Genomic DNA, 20,668 nt, shown 5'->3' with positions numbered 1-20,668 from the left:
AGTGATCACCCCGTCCTCTCTGATAAGCACGGACCTGGCCCACAGACGCGCACCATGCAAGATCTTTGACGCGCCGCAATGACGCGTGGAACTGCAGGCGCGCTTCATGTGTCCAGGCAACGGAAACTAGAATGATACCAAATTATTTTTCCTCTTTGTACTTGGCATTGTTAGCAGCGGTGTCGGCCGCTCGCGCACACAGCACTAAACCTCCATGTATTTCGATGCGCCGTCTCACTTCAGCGGTTTTGCGCCGTGTATTTTCCCCCACACAAAATCACATGCAATGTTTCCTATTTTATACGTTATACTGAGGATTTCACACATAATTCGCCCATTAAAAGGAATGGGGTGGGTAAAAAAAAAACAACAAAAACACTCTATTGCACACGTAATGCTGCGTTTTACACGCAGGCTGCTATGCCGCCAGGAGGGAGAAATAAGGCTGCAAAACTGCAGTAAAAACGCATGCAAGAGTGCAGAAGAACATGTAAAGACAGCGCTCCGCACGCAGCAGGACACAGCCTGCTCCCATACGGCCGTGTGAGCAGAGCCTTAATCCTGATATTACAAGGGGGGAAGCAAAGGTGGGCAGCGCGTTGGTAGTACCAGCTTCTGCTGCTAGGTGAATGCCTGTGCACCCCTCTGAGGCGGTATGCCAGGCAGCGGTGAGGACGGTTGTGTTCGGCTCCAGTGAATAGAGATGAGCGAGCGTACTCGGATAAGCACTACTCGCTCGAGTAATTTGCTTTATCCGAGTATCGCTGTGCTCGTCCCTGAAGATTCGGGTGCCGGCACAGAGCGGGGAGCTGCAGGGGAGAGCGGGGAGGAACGGAGGGGAGATCTTTCTCTCCCTCTCTCCCGCCCGCTCTCCCCTGCTCCCCACTGCGACTCACCTGTCAGCCGCAGCGGCACCCGAATCTTCAGACCCGAGCACAGCGATACTTGGATAAAGCACATTACTCGAGCGAGTACCGCTTATCCGAGTACGCTCGCTCATCTCTACCAGTGCAGTTTTTTGCCTATTTTGCGATGGCGCATTCATGTGAACGTCGTGCAGCTTTGAGCTGTGAGGCTAGATTGGATGAATATGGAGGGTGAGGCACGGGCGCCGCGCTGGGTATTTATTTTATTCTTTGTCAAAAATTGCTTCCCGGCGCTGTGTGGGCAGAGCGATGCCATGGTGGACGAACCTGTTTGCCCGCACAGCGCTGAGCATTAGGCGGTTTTTGACAAATAACATCCCTTGCTTTGCCCTCCGTATTCATTCAGTTTTACTCCAAGCAACTTTTTTGTTTTGCTTTCAATAGAGATAGATAAAGCCTATTTTCACAGCTGCAGGTCGGATGAATCCTCCATCACAAAGTAGGCAAAGAACTGCACAAATCGGGGAAAAGGGGGAAAAAAATTACTGGAGCGGAACGCAGCCTTCCCCAACATCAGCCGGCGTACCGCCTTCAAAGGGTTCCACCGAAATTCACCTAGACGGTACTACTAAGGCCCCGGCGTCAACCGGAGAAGACTCCTGTTATTTGGGGTACGCCTCATATGTAGAAAGTCTTGGCAGGTTAACAATGCCCGTCTGTTCCTGTAGACTTGTACTTTACAAAGTCCTGTCCCGGTAAGCGAGACGCGAACGGGAGGGCTCAATAGTAGGACGACCGGCTAATGTGATGAAACCTTCTTTTACAGCTTTATGATCTGGAACACGATGATGGGAACATCAATTCTCAGTATTCCCTGGGGAATTAAGCAGGTAGGTAATAAGTGCATCCAACCAGCTGCTCACAGAGCAGTCACATGTATGATGGGGTCCTTAAACCGAGCAGCATCTAAACCACTGGCGGTACATTTACGCTGATGCTGCCTGGGCTCTATGCAGCAGCGACGTAAATTTATGTCAGCCATTCCAAAGGCGATCATGGCTTCCCCACTGTGCGTAAAACTAGAAGCCGGTTTGGGTACCATCATCGGGATCTGATTGGTTTAGGTCCCAATATGTCATCACCGACAGCCGATCACAACACTGGCTGGGGAGGTTTGTATACGTCAGCGTTGCATCAGCGTCTCACTCCTCTCTTCTCCACGTTCCTGTCAGTGTGACATTGGAGGAGAGATGATGAGCGCACAGTGTGTACACCACCCCACAGTAACCCCTGCAGTTACAATCTCCTATACTATTTTAACAATTCCCCAGGGTGCGTTCACAGATCCACACCAAAAGCTGCAGCGTATTTTCACTATGGATTTTGAGACAATTCTCAGCAAAATCAGTGTCCTAATCCGCCCCTTCTGATGTGGACTTCAGCACGAATTCCACACTGATGATAACAGTGTCACACTTCCGTGGCCGCCCGGTCACCAGACTTATCACCAATAGGACATGTATGGGACAATCTGGGACGCCAACTTCCACAGCGGGTTTACACGATCTAGAGGCTTAGTTACAGCAAAGATGGAGTGACATGCCGCAGGATACCATACAGAACCTGTATGCCTCCATGGCCGCTCGTATCCCCTCATACTAACAGGGTAGTGCCTTGGTGTCCGCCCACATGACATCTTGTATTCATGGTACAAGCGGCCCTAGAGGGTACTAGTGCTCAATGCCCCCTCCGTATCCCATCTTGTATCCAAGCTACAGGAAAGTAGAGAAACTGTCCTCCAATAGGTGGCGCTGCAGAAAAACCCATCAGCTCTTGCGGTGTAGTGGCGCCATCTGCTGCACCACGGGAGCTGATGGGCATCATGGACAGCTGATGTACATCCTGCTTCCTTGTTTTGTATATATATTATCAAAGTACACGTTGTTTATATGCTTGAAAAAGGCTTTTATGAGCCAAAACGGCCTGCAGTGATTGCGTGTCTTATGAATAAACTACTGGATGATACATCGGGTCCACAAATCTCATCAGAGGCGCCCCTGTGAAGCAAGTACTTCACATTGTGCAACCCAAAGCTTGCGTACTGGAGCGCTGGGTGCTTTTATGGTTCCTTGGACCTACGCTGTGTTGCAATATTACATTTGGGGTTTGGCTTAGTATTACTTTTTACCTAACTGGTCATTACCCTGTCAACAATCCATAAATCAATTAGTACAGCCATCCATGGATCGGGCTGCAGAAAAATAAACTTTACTTGCTCTGAAAAGCTGATGAAAACAGCTTAGTGATGGATCAGATTACATGCTGCTCATAGAAACCTGTAGAGGAGTAGGGAGAGAGAAACAAAAAGACACGCTTGTGCCGCTAATAGTAAGTGTTTTACTGTCTGAGTTTAATTTAACTCCCATTTAGACAGCTCAGAACTGCTGTATAATGTCCTCTGTGGGGACGATGCTGCTTCTCTGTATAGGAAAGATGTTGATGGGGGAGCAGGATCTCCTCTGTGTGCTGGATATGAGCGAGTTAGGTGAGCAGGGTCTTCTCTGTGTGCTGTGTATAGGAGAGTGAGGGATAGTGGAGCAGGATCTTCTCTGTGTGCTGTGTGTATAGGAGAGTAAGGGATAGTGGAGCAGGATCTTCTCTGTGTGCTGTGTGTATAGGAGAGTGAGGGATAGTGGAGCAGGATCTCCTCTGTGTGCGGGATATGAGAGAGTTAGGTGAGCAGGGTCTTCTCTGTGTGCTGTGTATAGGAGAGTGAGGGATAGTGGTGCAGGATCTCCTCTGTGTGTGGGGTATGAGAGAGTTAGGTGAGCAGGGTCTCCTCTGTGTGCTGGATATGAGAGAGTTAGGTGAGCAGGGTCTTCTCTGTGTGCTGTGTGTATAGGAGAGTGAGGGATAGTGGAGCAGGATCTCCTCTGTGTGTGGGGTATGAGAGAGTTAGGTGAGCAGGGTCTTCTCTGTGTGCTGTGTGTATAGGAGAGTGAGGGATAGTGGAGCAGGATCTTCTCTGTGTGTGGGATATGAGAGAGTTAGGTGAGCAGGGCCTTCTCTGTGTGCTGTGTATAGGAGAGTGAGGGATAGTGGAGCAGGATCTCCTCTGTGTGTGGGGGTATGAGAGAGTTAGGTGAGCAGGGTCTTCTCTGTGTGCTGTGTATAGGAGAGTGAGGGATAGTGGAGCAGGATCTCCTCTGTGTGCTGGATATGAGAGAGTTAGGTGAGCAGGGTCTTCTCTGTGTGCTGTGTATAGGAGAGTGAGGGATAGTGGAGCAGGATCTCCTCTGTGTGCTGGATATGAGAGAGTTAGGTGAGCAGGGTCTTCTCTGTGTGCGGGATATGAGAGAGGTGAGCAGGGTCTTCTCTGTGCGGTGTATAGGAGAGTGAGGGATAGTGGAGCAGGATCTTCTCTTCTCTGTGTGTGCAGTGTATGAGGGTGAGATATGGGAGCAGTATTTCCTGAACTCTGTGTGTGCTGTATATACTGTAGTAGAGATAGGGGAGCTGGATCTCCTCCCCTCTGTGTGCAGTGTGTGGAGACCTCGTAGGAGCAGTCCACACCCACCAGCTCAGGGAAACTGAAAATTACAGGTGCAACCTACAAAGGGGAAACTGGAGCTGAATAGAGGCTTCCCGCCCTACAATGGTGGGTGCAGCATCATCCCTCATGTACGCAGTAACCGCTTGTTCTGACAGCTTAGCTACACTTTTTTGTGTCCACATTTACACAAACGTCTGACGTCTGTTTTTCTTGACTGTTTCTTGCAGGCCGGATTCACAACTGGAGTTTCTGTAATTTTCCTGATGGGCCTTTTGACTCTTTACTGCTGCTACAGGGTTGTGAAGTCCCGAGGGGCGATACGTAAGGTTCCACTTGATTGACCTTAAACTGATGTTTTTTGATGCTTTTAGATTTTTACCTTTTTATAATCTGCTAAACATCCTGGGGAAAAGATCAAAAGATGAAGAGTCTGAGGAATCTTCATGGACTTCTGAAGTTCAAGCAGTGAATGTAGCAGCGGACGGGCGCCCCCTGTGACCACCGCAGGAAACCCCACTGTGCTGCAACACTGAAGGTGCTAACACAGCACTTTTAGGTAGAAAGTCGCCTTTTTGGGGCCTTTTTTTCCCTTATTTGCTAGCTTTATTTATTCATTCATTTTTTTAATTGTCTGCTGCCAAGAGGCGTACGCATCTCCGTGTTATCACAAGATCATTGTGATTGGTGAGCTTCATATACATGTGTAGCACCTACTACAGAGGGAAATCTATAGCCTGCGACTAATTCACCCTGGATCAATACAGTATAGGGAATGTCATGATGTCCACCAGCAGAATAGTGAGTGCAGCTCTGGGGTATAATACAGGATGTAACTCAGGAGCAGTACAGGATAAGTAATGTATGTACACAGTGACTCCACCAGCAGAATAGTGAGTGCAGCTCTGGGGTATAATACAGGATGTAACTCAGGATCAGTACAGGATAAGTACTGTATGTACACAGTGACTACACCAGCAGAATAGTGAGTGCAGCTCTGGGGTATAATACAGGATGTAACTCAGGAGCAGTATAGGAAAATTAATGTATGTACACAGTGACTCCACCAGCTGAATAGTGAGTGCAGCTCTGGAGTATAATACAGGATGTAACTCGGGAGCAGTACAGGATAAGTAATGTATGTACACCGTGACTCCACCAGCAGAATAGTGAGTGCAGCTCTGGAGTATAATACAGGATGTAACCCAGGATCAGTAATGTATGTACACAGTGACTCCACCAGCAGAATAGTGAGTGCAGCTCTGGAGTATAATACAGGATAAGTAATGTATGTGCACAGTGACTCCACAGCAGAATAGTGAGTGCAGCTCTGGAGTATAATACAGGATGTAACTCAGGAGCAGTACAGGATAAGTAATGTATGTACACAGTGACTCCACCAGCAGAATAGTGAGTGCAGCTCTGGGGTATAATACAGGATGTAACTCAGGAGCAGTACAGAATAAGTAATGTATGTACACAGTGACTCCACCAGCTGAATAGTGAGTGCAGCTCTGGAGTATAATACAGGATGTAGCTCAGGAGCAGTATAGGAAAATTAATGTATGTACACAGTGACTCCACCAGCTGAATAGTGAGTGCAGCTCTGGAGTATAATACAGAATGTAACTCAGGATCAGTACAGGATAAGTAATGTATGTACACAGTGACTCCACAGCAGAATAGTGAGTGCAGCTCTGGAGTATAATACAGGATAAGTAATGTATGTGCACGGTGACTCCACAGCAGAATAGTGAGTGCAGCTCTGGAGTATGATACAGGATGTAACTCAGGATCAGTACAGAATAAGTAATGTATGTACACAGTGACTCCACCAGCAGAATAGTGAGTGCAGCTCTGGGGTATAATACAGGATGTAACTCAGGATCAGTACAGGATAAGTAATGTATGTACACAGTGACTCCACCAGCAGAATAGTGAGTGCAGCTCTGGGGTATAATACAGGATGTAACTCAGGAGCAGTACAGAATAAGTAATGTATGTACACAGTGACTCCACCAGCAGAATAGTGAGCGCAGCTCTGGAGTATAATACAGGATGTCAGTCTGGATTGGTATAGGAAAAGCAGTGTAAGAGATAAATGACTTTATATATAATATATATTATATATTTGGACGGTTAAAATATAGGTAAGCACAGCTCTCCTAAGTCTTCCTGCTGTTCTCTCTTCTGGTATGTGATAAAGCCGCAGGCCTCAAGGCTCCTCTGATCGCTGTGCTGCTCTCATACATGGGAGATCCGTATGACTGTGAGATCACCGGAGCGGTCGGAGCGCACAGATCTGTCCCCATCGTGTTTACATGGATAGACTCTGTAAACTACTAACTCGTTTCTCTCTTGCAGCGTCCATTGACACCTCTCACTGGGAGTTTCCGGACGTTTGCCAGTATTATTTCGGCTCCTTCGGACGTTGGTCCAGCCTCCTCTTCTCGCTGGTGTCGCTGGTTGGGGCGATGATCGTGTATTGGGTGCTCATGTCCAACTTCTTCTTTAACACTGGAAAATTTATATACAGTAGGTGTCGGCGTCTGCCAGTCCTGCGGCACTCCTGTTCATGGCGGCAGGGGGGCAGGCTCTACTCTTTTTTGGTGCTACCATTTAATGATTCGGACGACTCAGCAGCACTCGCCACAACCCATGAGGGGGGGGGGGGGCTTTTCTTAGAAATAGACCGCACGCCTGAACTGGGATTGAATCCAGATCCCAAACAATGTAAAGTCCAATAAAGAAAAAACAGGCAGCAGATTCCAAGTTTCAGGTGCAAAAAGGCAATTTTATGCTTCCATAGGAATGCAAGATGGAAATCACATCATCACACAGAGAAGCTTGACAAAGACCTGTTCTTAATGGTCAAAACGTCGCTTCTTTGTGTGATGATGTGATTTCCATCTTGCATTCCTATTTATGAGTTGCAGACTGATGTTTCATTTCAATGGGAAAACTGACTACACTACGTGTAAAAAACAAACCTCAATACTCGCCTACCGCCGGAGATCCAGTCCTCGCGATAATCTGCGGTGCTGCTGCAGGCTGCCGCGTCCTCCTCCACGCTGACAGAGCATTTCTTTCTGGAAGCGGGGCTTGAACGGGCTAGCAATGATGTCACTCACTCGTTGAAACGATATCGGCTCGTCTAAAAGGAGCCAATATTGACAGCAGCATTTAAATGGCCCGACAGAGAGATGAGGCTCCGTCGCTCAAACAGCTTTTTTGTTTCTCATGGTGCCCTGGGGCTCTATGAATCTCCCAGGGCTGCCATGGCTGTATGCTTATTAAGCCCTGCCAGTGGCAGGTCTTATTAGAGTGCCTGCTCAAATACACTATACTGCAATACTGAAGCATTGCAGTATATTGTACAAGCAATCAAAATATAGACCTTTTTAACAGCCATTGAAAAATACTCGTCCCACGTATAGCAAGAACTCGGCTATGTCGAAGAAAAGACAAAAAAGTTAGGATTTTTTGAAAACTGGGAGGAAAAAAAATAAAGCCTGTGTCCTCAAGGTGTTAAGATGTGCGCAGTTTTGGTATGCTACTGCTATGTGTACTTTCCCAATCTGATTGCTAATGCCAGGCAGCTGCTCCCCAATGCTCAGTGGGTGCTTGGATGGCATTGTTCCCTGGGCAGTAAGTAGGGAGGAGCATGTGAAGCAGTGAGGCCTTGCCGTCCCGCTGATCTTAGACTTGTGTTCTGTCTGTTTCAGATTATGTTCATCACGTCAACGTTACAGAAATCGGGCTGAGCACCAACGGCAGTGACAGAGGTATGAAGAAGCCCTTAAGTCTCTGTGCAGGGAGTATGTAGTGTGACTGGAGTAGGGTAGTTAAAGGGAGACGGTCATCAGATTCATGCTGCCTGAATCACAGACAGCCTGAACCTAAGACCGAGATGCCCGTTGCCCCCAGAAGAGTTTCATTCTGAAGCGCTGCAGAATAAATGCACTTTGACGTTCAGCTCGGAGCTGAGCTCTACGTCAAGGGGGTGGGACGCATCGGCCTATACCCACCCGCAGTATGAAGACTAATAGCTTATCTCCCTGTTTGTGACTAGGGAGATAAGCTGTCAGTCTTCACGCAACGGGCAGGGAGGGACCGATGCATCCCACTCCCATGAAGTAGAGCTCAGCTCTGGGTCAAACTTTAAAGTGCATTTATTCTGAAATGCTGCAGCGCTTCAGAATGAAACCCTTCTGGGGGCATTGGGCATCTCTGTCTCGGGTTCATGCTGTCTGTCAGCCGCATGGGCATTCGGGTGACACTTGCCCCGCCCAACACAAACACCCCACTTTTCCCATACATATGCTGGCTTGACTTGACCAATCATGCAAGTTTTCTGAATAGAGAAGGGAGAAGGCTGCCCCCTGGAGGCTGCTTGTGGCCACTGTTGGCAGTCTTTTTTTGGAAGCAGCATATCTCCTGATAACAAAAGGATCAGACAGTTGAAATCCAACTGCAGATGGCGGAGAGTCAGGAGACGTCCATGCACATTGGATAATAGGCCAGACCCACCGAAATTGGCTTTTTTGCTGCTCCCTTGCTAACACTTCCTTGCACCCCTGCTGATCTGTTTTTATTGGTCTGGAAAACTGTTTTACATTGCAGCATATTCTAGCTCAGTGATCCCACTTTGTGACATCCATTATGCCACCATCCAATAGTCCAGACGCTTGATAATCCGGTGCTTGTTTCTGCCAGCAGACGGCATGGTAATCTGTAGAGACAGAAGGCTGAGCAGAGAGAGCGACTGTTCTGTCTGTCCGACCATCCTGCACATATTACTGGACCAGCAGTGACACTGAAAACTTATGTTCTGCTTATCTTTTTCTTTAGTTATTTGCCCTGACACAGAAGACCCTCCACCATCCAATCATACGGTGGGCTTGTCTGCGGGAAACGGAACCGGGTTGCTGCAGTTTGAAGAGTGGTGGAGTAAAACGAATACCGTTCCTCTCTACCTGATAGTTGTTCTCTTGCCGCTCCTCAACTTCCGCTCTCCATCATTTTTTGCTAAATTCAACGTCTTGGGTATGTGGCTCGCATGTTGTGTTAGATGTAATTATCTTGTGGCACAGCTTACTCAGCATGGCGCTCCTGGTCTGCGTTCCTTTTATCCCACCGGCTTGATTAAAGGCTCCCAGTGCCCGAAACGTTGCCTTACCAAGCGCCTTGTTGTAGCGTGTGCAGCTCTTTGTGAATACATCGCATGTTTGGGTGCCTAATAGTGGAACCAATAGATCCGGTGCCATTTGATATCCCCCATAACTAAGGGGGGTGCTGCTAGTCTTTGCTTCCAAAACATATCAGGCAAAGGGAACATCTACTCAAAAATCACTGCTAGTGGCCATATTTATCTACATCCTAATACAAAGATATATAAAACAAAATGTAAAAAAAACAAGCACATAGAAAGAGTTATCATGTTATTGCAGTACTCAGCATGCGGCTCCATCTCAGGCAGATCTGTAAATGATGACAGTTGTGGTGATTAGATGGACGGTCTTGTCACCGGAGGCCCTTGAAGTGGTTCCCCCTTGGCCAATAAGAGGCTCTCGGAGGCTCCCCGCTTGTAGAGCTTGTTGGCCACTAGACGCCTCTATGACGCAGAGAAGAGATTTCCCCCCATTACCAGAGTCTGAGAGGGGCGCATTATTGGGATGTGAGAAGCTGGATGGTCGTATCAACGAATTGTCCCCACCGGGCCGTTCTGACCAGACTGTTAGGACCCGCAAATATGTGAGAGTACGCAAGGTGAGCAGGCCCCCCACTCAGACCACCAGAAGAGAAGAGCATTTGACCCGACTATTAGGAGGTGTTTGGACCAGTGGATGAGGGCACACAAGGTGACCGGGCTCAGGGCACCCCCTACAGACCACCAGTAGAGAGGAGCGTCTGATCGTCTGACAAGCACCAGCAGCTCCAGCTGTTTTCTGCCATCCAGAGATGGGGGGCGCCATCATTACACCCCTGTGTCTGTCGGATCCATTTCCAGGCCCTTGGCTAAAGGACATTTGGTCTCCCGGACCCCATTACATCTACGGCCTCTGACACCCACCATCGCCTCTGATCGCAGTGATGTCATGAACGATGAAACTGGATGCTACGGAGGGTAATCGGGTGTCTTCAGCGAGGAATCCAGGTTTAGTTTGGGGCCATGTTCGTATCTGAAGATCTCAGGGGTGAGCGTATCAATCCTGCCTATGCTGTGGAGCGGCACACTGATTTTTTTGGCAATGGGTGCAGAAGGGCGGTACAGACATGACTTCCCATCAACAGGCATCTGCTTATTATACTTGCACATAGTGCACCATGCAAGCGCAATAATGCCACATACGATTCTGCCCGGCGGGTCGTCCCGTAAAGTGAATTATACTGGACCAACACCTCGGGCTCCCCAGCAACTACAGCCTGACTACCTGCTGCAGAAGAGCAATGATATTCTGATTAATACAAGATATTAGTTCATATCTTGGCCAAACTACATAAGCCCGCGAGCCCACAACAAGGCGCCTCGTTATTTTGCAAGTTTCTACACTAATATTTGCAAACGCGTCAGGAAAAATAAACTCAGAAATCATTGCAAGGAGCCAAGTGTGATACTAAGCGCCCCCAATATGTGGTACTGGTGTAAGCGGCTGTTCATCAGTATATTTCACCTGTGCGATGCTCCTCTATAGCGGTCTGCCTGTCGGCGTGCTCTTGGGAAAGTGGTGTTTGTATACTCTTCGCTTAGAACTATTTTCTGCATCCTTAGTGGTAAACGCTGCGATTGAGTTTATTTTCATCATCCGGGAGAGCGATACGTGACGTGGGGCACATTATAGTCAATGGCCGAGTCCTGTATTGTGGCGGTGATGACACAAATCTGCAGACTGCGCCATTCTTGTTGTCAAACACTCTGGAAAGCTTCATGTAACCCACGCCCGTGGCTGCGGACAGAGCCCGAGGACGGGTCACACTGTGGATTTTGCTGTGCATTTGACTTGAAATCCGCAGAAATTCCGCATGAAACCAACATCTCCGCCGTGGATTTTGAGGAGGAATCCACGTGGTAATATCCGGCGTGGCTTCCGATGTATGAACACAGCCTGGAGGTGACCTTACACATTAGAGGAGCCTCTGCTGAACCCACCAGTTTGGGCAGGACCGGTCCGTTCTCTAATGTGTGTAGGGTGTCCTGATGCCAGATGTCTGGTGGAGGAGGAAGGACTTCAGCACACCCCAATCCTGTATCCTCACTGGGGATAACCCGCTGTCCCTGGTGTCTGGCTGCAGCTTATCTCCTCCCTGAGAGCACATACACCTTTGGGGTGGATTCAGCTCCCCTCACCTCTGACTACTGCATGCTGCCAGCCTCAAGGCCTGAGTGCCACTGCTGCCACCGGGCAGGTGATGCCACCTCCACATCACCTTACCAGTGCGGGAAACAGTGTGCGCTGTGGATTTTGCCACGGAGAATCTGCAGTATTTCCAGCACGTGTGAACGGACCCTAAAGAGGGCGTCCAGTGGTACTTATGTTCTTCCCCTACAGGCTGGCACAGATGTAAAATAGCAGTTCTATAGCTCTCCCATCCCCCAATGCTCTGGTTCCTAGCCGCTCCAGCCCCCTCCGGCATACTGCCGAGTAGCATGGTCATGTGACTTCTGTAGAAAGTACAGCAATAAAAAAGCTCTAATGCAGCTCGCCGACTGATGGCCAGAAAAGGGGGAGCCGCCGGGTCCCAGGAATCAAACGATGAAGAACAGGCGTGGAAAACTGCAGCATGATTCTTGTAGCCAATCGCAGGCCTCGGTGGCACCAACAATGGGCTGCAGCGGTCACAAGCCTAGACGGGATGTGACCGCACTGCCTGCAGTAATGCAGTGGCATGGGGGGTTCAGGCCGTGGGGACGGAACAGGTGAGTATAGCTCCGGTTTATTTCACACCTGTGCCAGCCTGTAAGAAAAAAGTATCTCTCACCGGACAACCCCGCTGTCTATAAGCAATACAAATTAGAAGTCCCCTCTAAAAATGAAAGCAGTCATGAGTTAAATTAGTCTTTTTTTCTAAAAAGACTCTCTTATTTTATTTTTACCTTTTATGTACCTGTTAGGGGACTTGATCCTGTGATGTTAAGATTGCACAGGTAATGTATTCTTTACCATTACATGCCATGGCAATCCATCAGCCTTCTGCAATTGGCTGGCAGAGGGCCAATGACGTCGGAGGGACCTCATACATGCAACGATTAACATTGATGGCATGTGTGGGGTTAACGGCAGGGATGGGTGTTTTCTGCAATCCCCACCATTGCAGCGGGACTTTGGTTATCAGTCACAGCTGGCCCTCGCTGCGGATGGCGCCGGCTCAGCTTCTTAACCCGTGCCATCCATGTGCCGTAAATTTACTATATTTCACAGGAACTCCTTGACGTACGTCTACATTCTGGGGCGGAAGGGGTTAAGAAAAGGAACAATCTGATAATGACAGTGAAAATGGAATGCATTTAAAAAAAGCCTTTTCTTCTCGCTTGCAGGGACGGCCTCGGTGCTCTACTTGGTGTGTCTGGTCACCTACAAAGCCGTTCGCATTGGATTTCATTTTGACTTCCACTGGGATAAAGCACAAGAATACTTTCTTCCTGGTAAGGATGTCAACTTGTGTCTCTTGGTGCTTCTCATCCGTCCGCCGCGCGGGCTTTACTTATTTCCTTCCGTCACTCTGGAAAGCTGGATGACAACCAGTGTGACACCACTTACACCCCCATAGAGGTTGTCACCCTGCTGTCCCCAGACTACATCAAGGCCTTGTCTCATGAAGGCTGACTTGTATCTACTGACAACCAGTGTGCCATCACTTACACCTCCATAGAGGTTGTCACCCTGCTGTCCCCAGACTACATAAAGGCCTAGTCTCATGAAGGCTGACTTGTATCTACTGACAACCAGTGTGCCATCACTTACACCTCCATAGAGGTTGTCACCCTGCTGTCCCCAGACTACATAAAGGCCTCGTCTCATGAAGGCTGACTTGTATCTAGTGACAACCAGTGTGACACCACTTACACCCCCATAGAGGTTGTCACCCTGCTGTCCCCAGACTACATCAAGGCCTCGTCTCATGAAGGCTGACTTGTATCTTCTGACAACCAGTGTGACACCACTTACATCCCCATAGAGGTTGTCACCCTGCTGTTCCCAGACTACATAAAGGCCTCGTCTCATGACGGCTGACTTGTATCTACTGACAACCAGTGTGCCACCACTTACACCTCCATAGAGGTTGTCACCCTGCTGTCCCCAGACTACATCAAGGCCTCGTCTCACCAAGGCTGACTTGTATCTACTGACAACCAGTGTGACACCACTTACACCCCCATAGAGGTTGTCACCCTGCTGTCCCCAGACTACATAAAGGCCTCGTCTCACCAAGGCTGACTTGTATCTACTGACAACCAGTGTGACACCACTTACACCTCCATAGAGGTTGTCACCCTGCTGTCCCCAGACTACATAAAGGCCTCGTCTCACCAAGGCTGCCTTGTATCTAGTGACAACCAGTGTGCCATCACTTACACCCCCATAGAGGTTGTCACCCTGCTGTCCCCAGACCACATAAAGGCCTCGTCTCATGAAGGCTGACTTGTATCTACTGACAACCAGTGTGCCATCACTTACACCTCCATAGAGGTTGTCACCCTGCCATCCACGTTAGTGGCTCGTGCCCTGGGGTCCCCATCTATGTTGGTAATATGCCCTAGTAGTGAGACAACCCTACATATGGACAAACGTTGCAGAGTAATCGGAGGGACACATGGTCGTCTGTGCAGCCACCGCCTGTTGTTAAGGATCGTGGCTTCGGTTGGGTTCGGATCTCATACCGGTCATTGATCACTTCAGGGCTGCAGGCTAAATGGCTGATGATTCTTGTATCTTGCAGAGTTCAGGCTGTCCTTCCCCCAGCTATCGGGAATCCTCACGCTGGCGTTCTTCATTCACAACTGTATCATTACACTACTGAAGAACAACCAGAAGCCGGAGAACAATGTAAGTTCATGTGCTTATCCCGGCTGCCCATAACTCTGTCTGCCATCCACAGGACGGAGGATAACCTGCTGATTGCTGGGGTTTCAGTGGGACCCTGGAAGTACCCGAGCAGCACCCGCTTGGATATTTCCATCAGCCCCATTGAAATGAATGGAGCGCTGACCACGCATGCTTGTCCAACGCTCCCTTTATGCTGATGTCAATGCGAGTGAAGAAACGGTCTCGGCAATGAGACCCCAACTCAGCAATAAGACCCCCACTGATCAACAAGTTAGCTCTTATTCTATGGATAGAGTTAGCTTGTAATTTTGGTACAGTTCCCTTAAAGACAAGCTGTACTTTTTAACCCCTTCCCGCTCCAGGACGTACCGGTACGTCCTGGGAGCCTGGTACTTCCCGCAACAGGACGTACCGGTACGTCCTGGGGATAGCGCGAGATCACATATGATCCCGCAGCGGGGGGGGCATCGGAGATGTACCCCCCCCCCCCCACCCCCCGCTGTTAACCCCTTCCCTGCCGCGATCTAAGTAGATCGTGGCAGGGAAAGAGTTCACAGAGGGACCGCACTCCCTCTGTGTCTCCGGCTGGCTCTCGCGATGTCATCGCGAGAGCCCGGCCTGTCACCATGGCAACAGGACGCCAGACACTGGCGTCCTGTATTACCAGTGCCTGAGATCGCTGTATAAGCGATAAGGCATGGCAGAGCAGTAGCTCTGCCATGCCTTATGACAGCGATCATAGGCACAGTGATGTAAGTCCCTCAGAGGGACTCAAATAGTGTAAAAAAAAAAAAAAGAAAAATGTAAAAAAAAAGTTAAAATTACCCTTTTTTATGCTTTTTCTAATAGCATAAAAAAAGGTTAAAAAAAATTAAAACTCCACATATTGGGTATTGACGCGTCCGTAACGACGTGTACAAAAAGTTGAACACACTTTTTATTTTGTACGGCAAAAAGCGTAAAAAAACGCTAAAAAACAGAGGCAAAATGCTAATTTTTAGCATTTTGCCTCACAAAAAATGCATTAAAAGTGATCAAAAAAGCCGTACATTCCCCAAAATGGTACCAATAAAAACTACCGCTCGTCTCGCAAAAAATAAGCCCTCATAGAGCTCCGTACATCAAAAAATAAAAGTTACAGGACTTTGAATGCAGCTATAGAGACAAAAAAAGGTTTCCAAAAAAAAAGGCTTTTTATTGCAAAAAAGTGTAAAAACCTTAAAAAAAGTAACAATTTTGGTATCGTTGTAACCGTACCGACCCGCAGAAAAAATTTAGTGTGTCATTTATGCTGCATGATTAACGCTGTAAAAAAAATCTATGTCAGAATTGATGCGTTTTCTCTCCATTATCATAAAAAAAATAATAAAAGTTTTACGATATAGTCTATGTACCCAAAAGTGGCACCGATACAAAGTACAGCTCGCCACGCAAAAAACAAGCCCTCATACGGCCGCAGCGACGGAAAAATAAAAAAGTTATGGCTTTTGAAAAATGGAGATGGAAAAATACCAAAAATCGCTTGGTCCTCAACGCCAAAATAGGCCGTGTCATTAAGGGGTTAATGTTGCCCCTTTTTAAAAAAATAGTTTTTGGGGTTTTCTTTCCCCACTTTCAAAAAGCCATAACTAATTTATCTCCCGCCGTCGCTGTCTGGGGCTTGTTGTTGTGTCTTGTGGGCTGATACGTATTTTTAAATGGTATTATTTAATGTGCCATACAATGTACTGAAAAACTTTTAAAACATTTCTACGTGGAGTGAAATGGAAAAAAAACCTTAATTCCACCATCTTTGGTCTTATCCATTGTTTTTACAGAATGGGTACTGCCACAAAAAGGCCACTATGTTTATCCTGCGGCTCCGTGCCGTTACCACGAGACGTTTTATAGATTTTTTTCCTTTTTTTGCTGTACTATAAACAAATAAAATCTTTGGAAAAAAATCCCCTTTTCTGCTGCGGTCCCCTTTATAGTTCGGTTGGTTTACGTGTGGAAGAGCCGGTGTTTTTGCAGGACGTCCTGTAGTTTCTATTGGTACCTTTTCTATTTGGGAGATCACATGACTTTTTGATTTGCTTTTTATTTCATTTTGTCTTTGAGCGAAAAAACTGAAATTCTGACATATTTTTTTTTTGCTATGTGGGAAAAAGTTTAGTCCCTTGAACACCAATCGGGGCATTTAAATGCTGCGGGCCGATGTCAGCTGTCAGACACGCGGCATCCGTCATGTATGGAGCTGGACCAGCTACCCATCCCGCTGCATACAAACCCCACGTGCCCAGGACTCCCCTTGTATGCTGGGCATGAAGTAAAGGAGCGCCGATCCTGTTCTCATTACACCTCTCAGATGAAGCCATGCACAAGGACACAAATCCTTGTTGATGTCATAGATTTGCCGCCATGCTTCCCTCCTGATGGGGCTGTTTGATGGGGTAGGATGGCAGATTCTATAAGCGAGCGCTGACGGCAGCAGCCTTCTCCCATGGGCTGGGCTCACAGCTATCACACAGGAGGACACCGCTATCAGATGACAGACGCCGTTAGATCTGTAGGTGCCTGAAGGACGGTATTTATGTGTGCTTTATGTCCTTACAGATAAGAGATCTGTCAGTCGCTTACCTGCTGGTTGGATTGACTTACCTGTATGTCGGGGTGATGATCTTTGGCTCCTTCCCGTCTCCTCCTTTGCCCAAGGATTGCATTCAGCAAGTGAGTACACATCTTGTGTCCGATGACTGGCAGTATCTGTGATGTCAGTGGGGGGTTACATGCGACTATGTATGCAGTGCCAGACCCCTTTAGGACCGGCCTAGTTCACACCTGAGGACGCAACGATTTTTGGGATTTTCACCTCCAATCAAAAGTCGTAATTTTTTTCTTTCCGGTGATGACCTGGTCATATGAGGACTTTTATTGCGGGCGAGTGTAGTTTTTATGGGTAATGTTTTGGAGCAAATATAATACATTGTATTTTGGGGAAGGGGGGAAGAAAGATTAAATCCAGTCCTGCCATTGGATTTTCTTTTATGTCATCAACGATGTGCTATAAATTACATACATAAATTATATAAACTGTGGCATATGCGGCGACCGAGACACAAGCTGAGGAGCTGGCGGGGTAGAGATGGCACTTGTCACGTTGGTTCTACCAAACTCCTCCCCAGACGGACTCAAATAGCCTCAGTCAAGATACGGCTGGGCCTCTTACAGGCAACACTGTGACAGCGGTTACCTGAATAGTGGTGTGGTGGACCTGAAGACATCTCATGCGTGATGCCACCGTTCCCTTACTCTAGTGGATGTCCGGGTCCACACACAGTTAACTTTGAAGCCTCAATCACTGGGAACGGGCAGTGACTGGAGAACTTCACACACCATTGCAGGGAAAACAGTTCAGAGGTCAGGGAGGAGAACACAGGATGAAACTGGGCCTACAGTCCAAGTTATCTGTATGACGCCGCTCCTGGGGACACAGGATAACATCGGGCCTACAGTCCTAGTCATCTTTATGACTCCGCTCCTGGACACACACACACCGGGACACAGGATGACACTGGGCCTACAGTCCTAGTTATCTGTATGACTCCGTTCCTGGATACACACACTCCAGGACACAGGATGACACTGGGCCTACAGTCCTAGTTATCTGTATGACTCCACTCCTGGACACACACACCCTGGGACGTGGTATGACATCGAGCCTACAGTCCATGTTACCTGTATGACTCCACTCCTGGACACACACACTACAGGACACAAGATGACACCGGGCCTACAGTCCTAGTTATCTGTATGACTCTGCTCCTGGGGACACAGGATAACATCGGGCGTACAGTCCTAGTCATCTGTATGACTCCGCTCCTGGACACACACACACCGGGACACAGGATGACACTGGGCCTACAGTCCTAGTTATCTGTATGACTCCGCTCCTGGACACACACACTCCAGGACAAGGTATGACATCGGGCCTACAGTCCTAGTTATCTGTATGACTCCGCTCCTGGACACACACACACACACTCTGGGACACGGTATGACATCGGGCCTACAGTCCACGTTACCTGTATGACTCCACTCCTGGACACACACACTCCAGGACACAAGATGACACCGGGCCTACAGTCCTAGTTATCTGTATGACTCCACTCTTGGACACACACACTCCAGGACACGGTATGACACTGGGCCTACAGTCCTAGTTATCTGTATGACTCCGCTCCTGGACACACACACACTCCAGGACACTGTATGACATCGGGCCTACAGTCCTAGTTATCTGTATGACTCCACTCCTGGACACACACACACACACTCTGGGACACGGTATGACATCGGGCCTACAGTCCACGTTACCTGTATGGCTCCACTCCTGGACACACACACTCTGGGACACGGTATGACACTGGGCCTACAGTCCCTAGTTATCTGTATGACTCCGCTCCTGGACACACACTCCAGGACACAGTATGACATCGGGCCTACAGTCCTAGTTATCTGTATGACTCCACTCGTGGACACACACACTCTGGGACACGGTATGACATCGGGCCTACAGTCCACGTTACCTTTATGACTCCACTCCTGGACACACACACTCCAGGACACAAGATGACACCGGGCCTACAGTCCTAGTTATCTGTATGACTCCACTCCTGGACACACACACTCCAGGACACAGTATGACATCGGGCCTACAGTCCTAGTTATCTGTATGACTCCACTCCTGGACACACACACTCTGGGACACGGTATGACATTGGGCCTACAGTCCACGTTACCTGTATGACTCCACTCCTGGACACACACACTCCAGGACACAGGATGACACCGGGCCTACAGTCCTAGTTATCTGTATGACTCCACTCCTGGACACACACACTCCAGGACACGGTATGACATCGGGCCTACAGTCCACGTTACCTGTATGACTCCACTCCTGGACACACACACTCCAGGACACAAGATGACACCGGGCCTACAGTCCTAGTTATCTGTATGACTCCACTCCTGGACACACACACAAACTCTGAGACACAGGATGACACCGGGCCTACTGTCCTAGTTATCTGTATGACTCCGCTCCTGGACACACACACTCCAGGACACGGTATGACACTGGGCCTACAGTCCTAGTTATCTGTATGACTCCGCTCTTGGATACGCACACTCCAGGACACGGTATGACATCGGGCCTACAGTCCTAGTTATCTGTATGACTCCACTCCTGGACACACACACACACACACACACACACACACTCTGGGACACGGTATGACATCGGGCCTACAGTCCACGTTACCTGTATGACTCCACTCCTGGACACACACACTCCAGGATACAGGATGACACCGGGCCTACAGTCCTAGTTACCTGTATGACTCCACTCCTGGACACACACACTCCAGGACACGGTATGACATCGGGCCTACAGTCCACGTTACCTGTATGACTCCACTCCTGGACACACACACTCCAGGACACGGTATGACATCGGGCCTACAGTCCTAGTTATCTGTATGACTCCGCTCCTGGACACACACGCTCCGGGACACAGGATGACACCGGGCCTACAGTCCACGTTATCTGTATGACTCCACTCCTGGACACACACGCTCCGGGACACAGGATGACACCGGGCCTACAGTCCACGTTATCTGTATGACTCCACTCCTGGGCACACACACTCTGGGACACGGTATGACATCGGGCCTACAGTCCACGTTACTTGTATGACTCCACTCCTGGACACACACACTCCAGGACACAAGATGACACCGGCCCTACAGTCCTAGTTATCTGTATGACTCCACTCCTGGACACACACACAAACTCTGAGACACAGGATGACACCGGGCCTACAGTCCTAGTTATCTGTATGACTCCGCTCCTGGACACACACACTCCAGGACACGGTATGACACTGGGCCTACAGTCCTAGTTATCTGTATGGCTCCGCTCCTGGACACACACACTCTGGGACACAGGATGACACCGGGTCTACAGTCCTAGTTATCTGTATGACTCCACTCCTGGACACACACCCGGAGGAGGACAGAACACTCCGCAGACATTCACTTGCAGATGGATAATTGGACTTTGCACGGCGGCTCCTTCTCTTACTCTCACATAGGGTAGAGGTCTTGGAGTTGGAACATCTGGGAACGTCTCCTGTTCTATCCCTTCACCACATGAGGGTTGAAGGT

At 48.7% G+C, this 20,668-nt stretch overlaps 1 protein-coding gene across 2 annotated transcripts in view; it reads left to right on the top strand.

The window, feature by feature from the left end:
- The window catches only part of SLC38A9 (solute carrier family 38 member 9), a 42,885-nt gene that overhangs the window by 15,800 nt on the left and 6,417 nt on the right, over window positions 1-20,668 (top strand). For both annotated transcript variants that reach the window (XM_066605136.1, XM_066605135.1), the window contains exons 5-12: window positions 1,693-1,756; window positions 4,647-4,740; window positions 6,781-6,951; window positions 8,142-8,201; window positions 9,268-9,462; window positions 12,953-13,060; window positions 14,356-14,462; window positions 17,058-17,171. In XM_066605136.1, the coding sequence (XP_066461233.1) occupies window positions 1,693-1,756; window positions 4,647-4,740; window positions 6,781-6,951; window positions 8,142-8,201; window positions 9,268-9,462; window positions 12,953-13,060; window positions 14,356-14,462; window positions 17,058-17,171 (913 nt within the window). The remainder of the gene's footprint in view (window positions 1-1,692; window positions 1,757-4,646; window positions 4,741-6,780; window positions 6,952-8,141; window positions 8,202-9,267; window positions 9,463-12,952; window positions 13,061-14,355; window positions 14,463-17,057; window positions 17,172-20,668) is intronic.

The sequence above is a fragment of the Eleutherodactylus coqui genome, chromosome 5 (assembly GCF_035609145.1).
Source record: "Eleutherodactylus coqui strain aEleCoq1 chromosome 5, aEleCoq1.hap1, whole genome shotgun sequence".
In the NCBI taxonomy this organism is placed as follows: Eukaryota; Metazoa; Chordata; class Amphibia; order Anura; family Eleutherodactylidae; genus Eleutherodactylus; species Eleutherodactylus coqui.
This window is presented reverse-complemented; position numbering and strand designations above follow the sequence as displayed.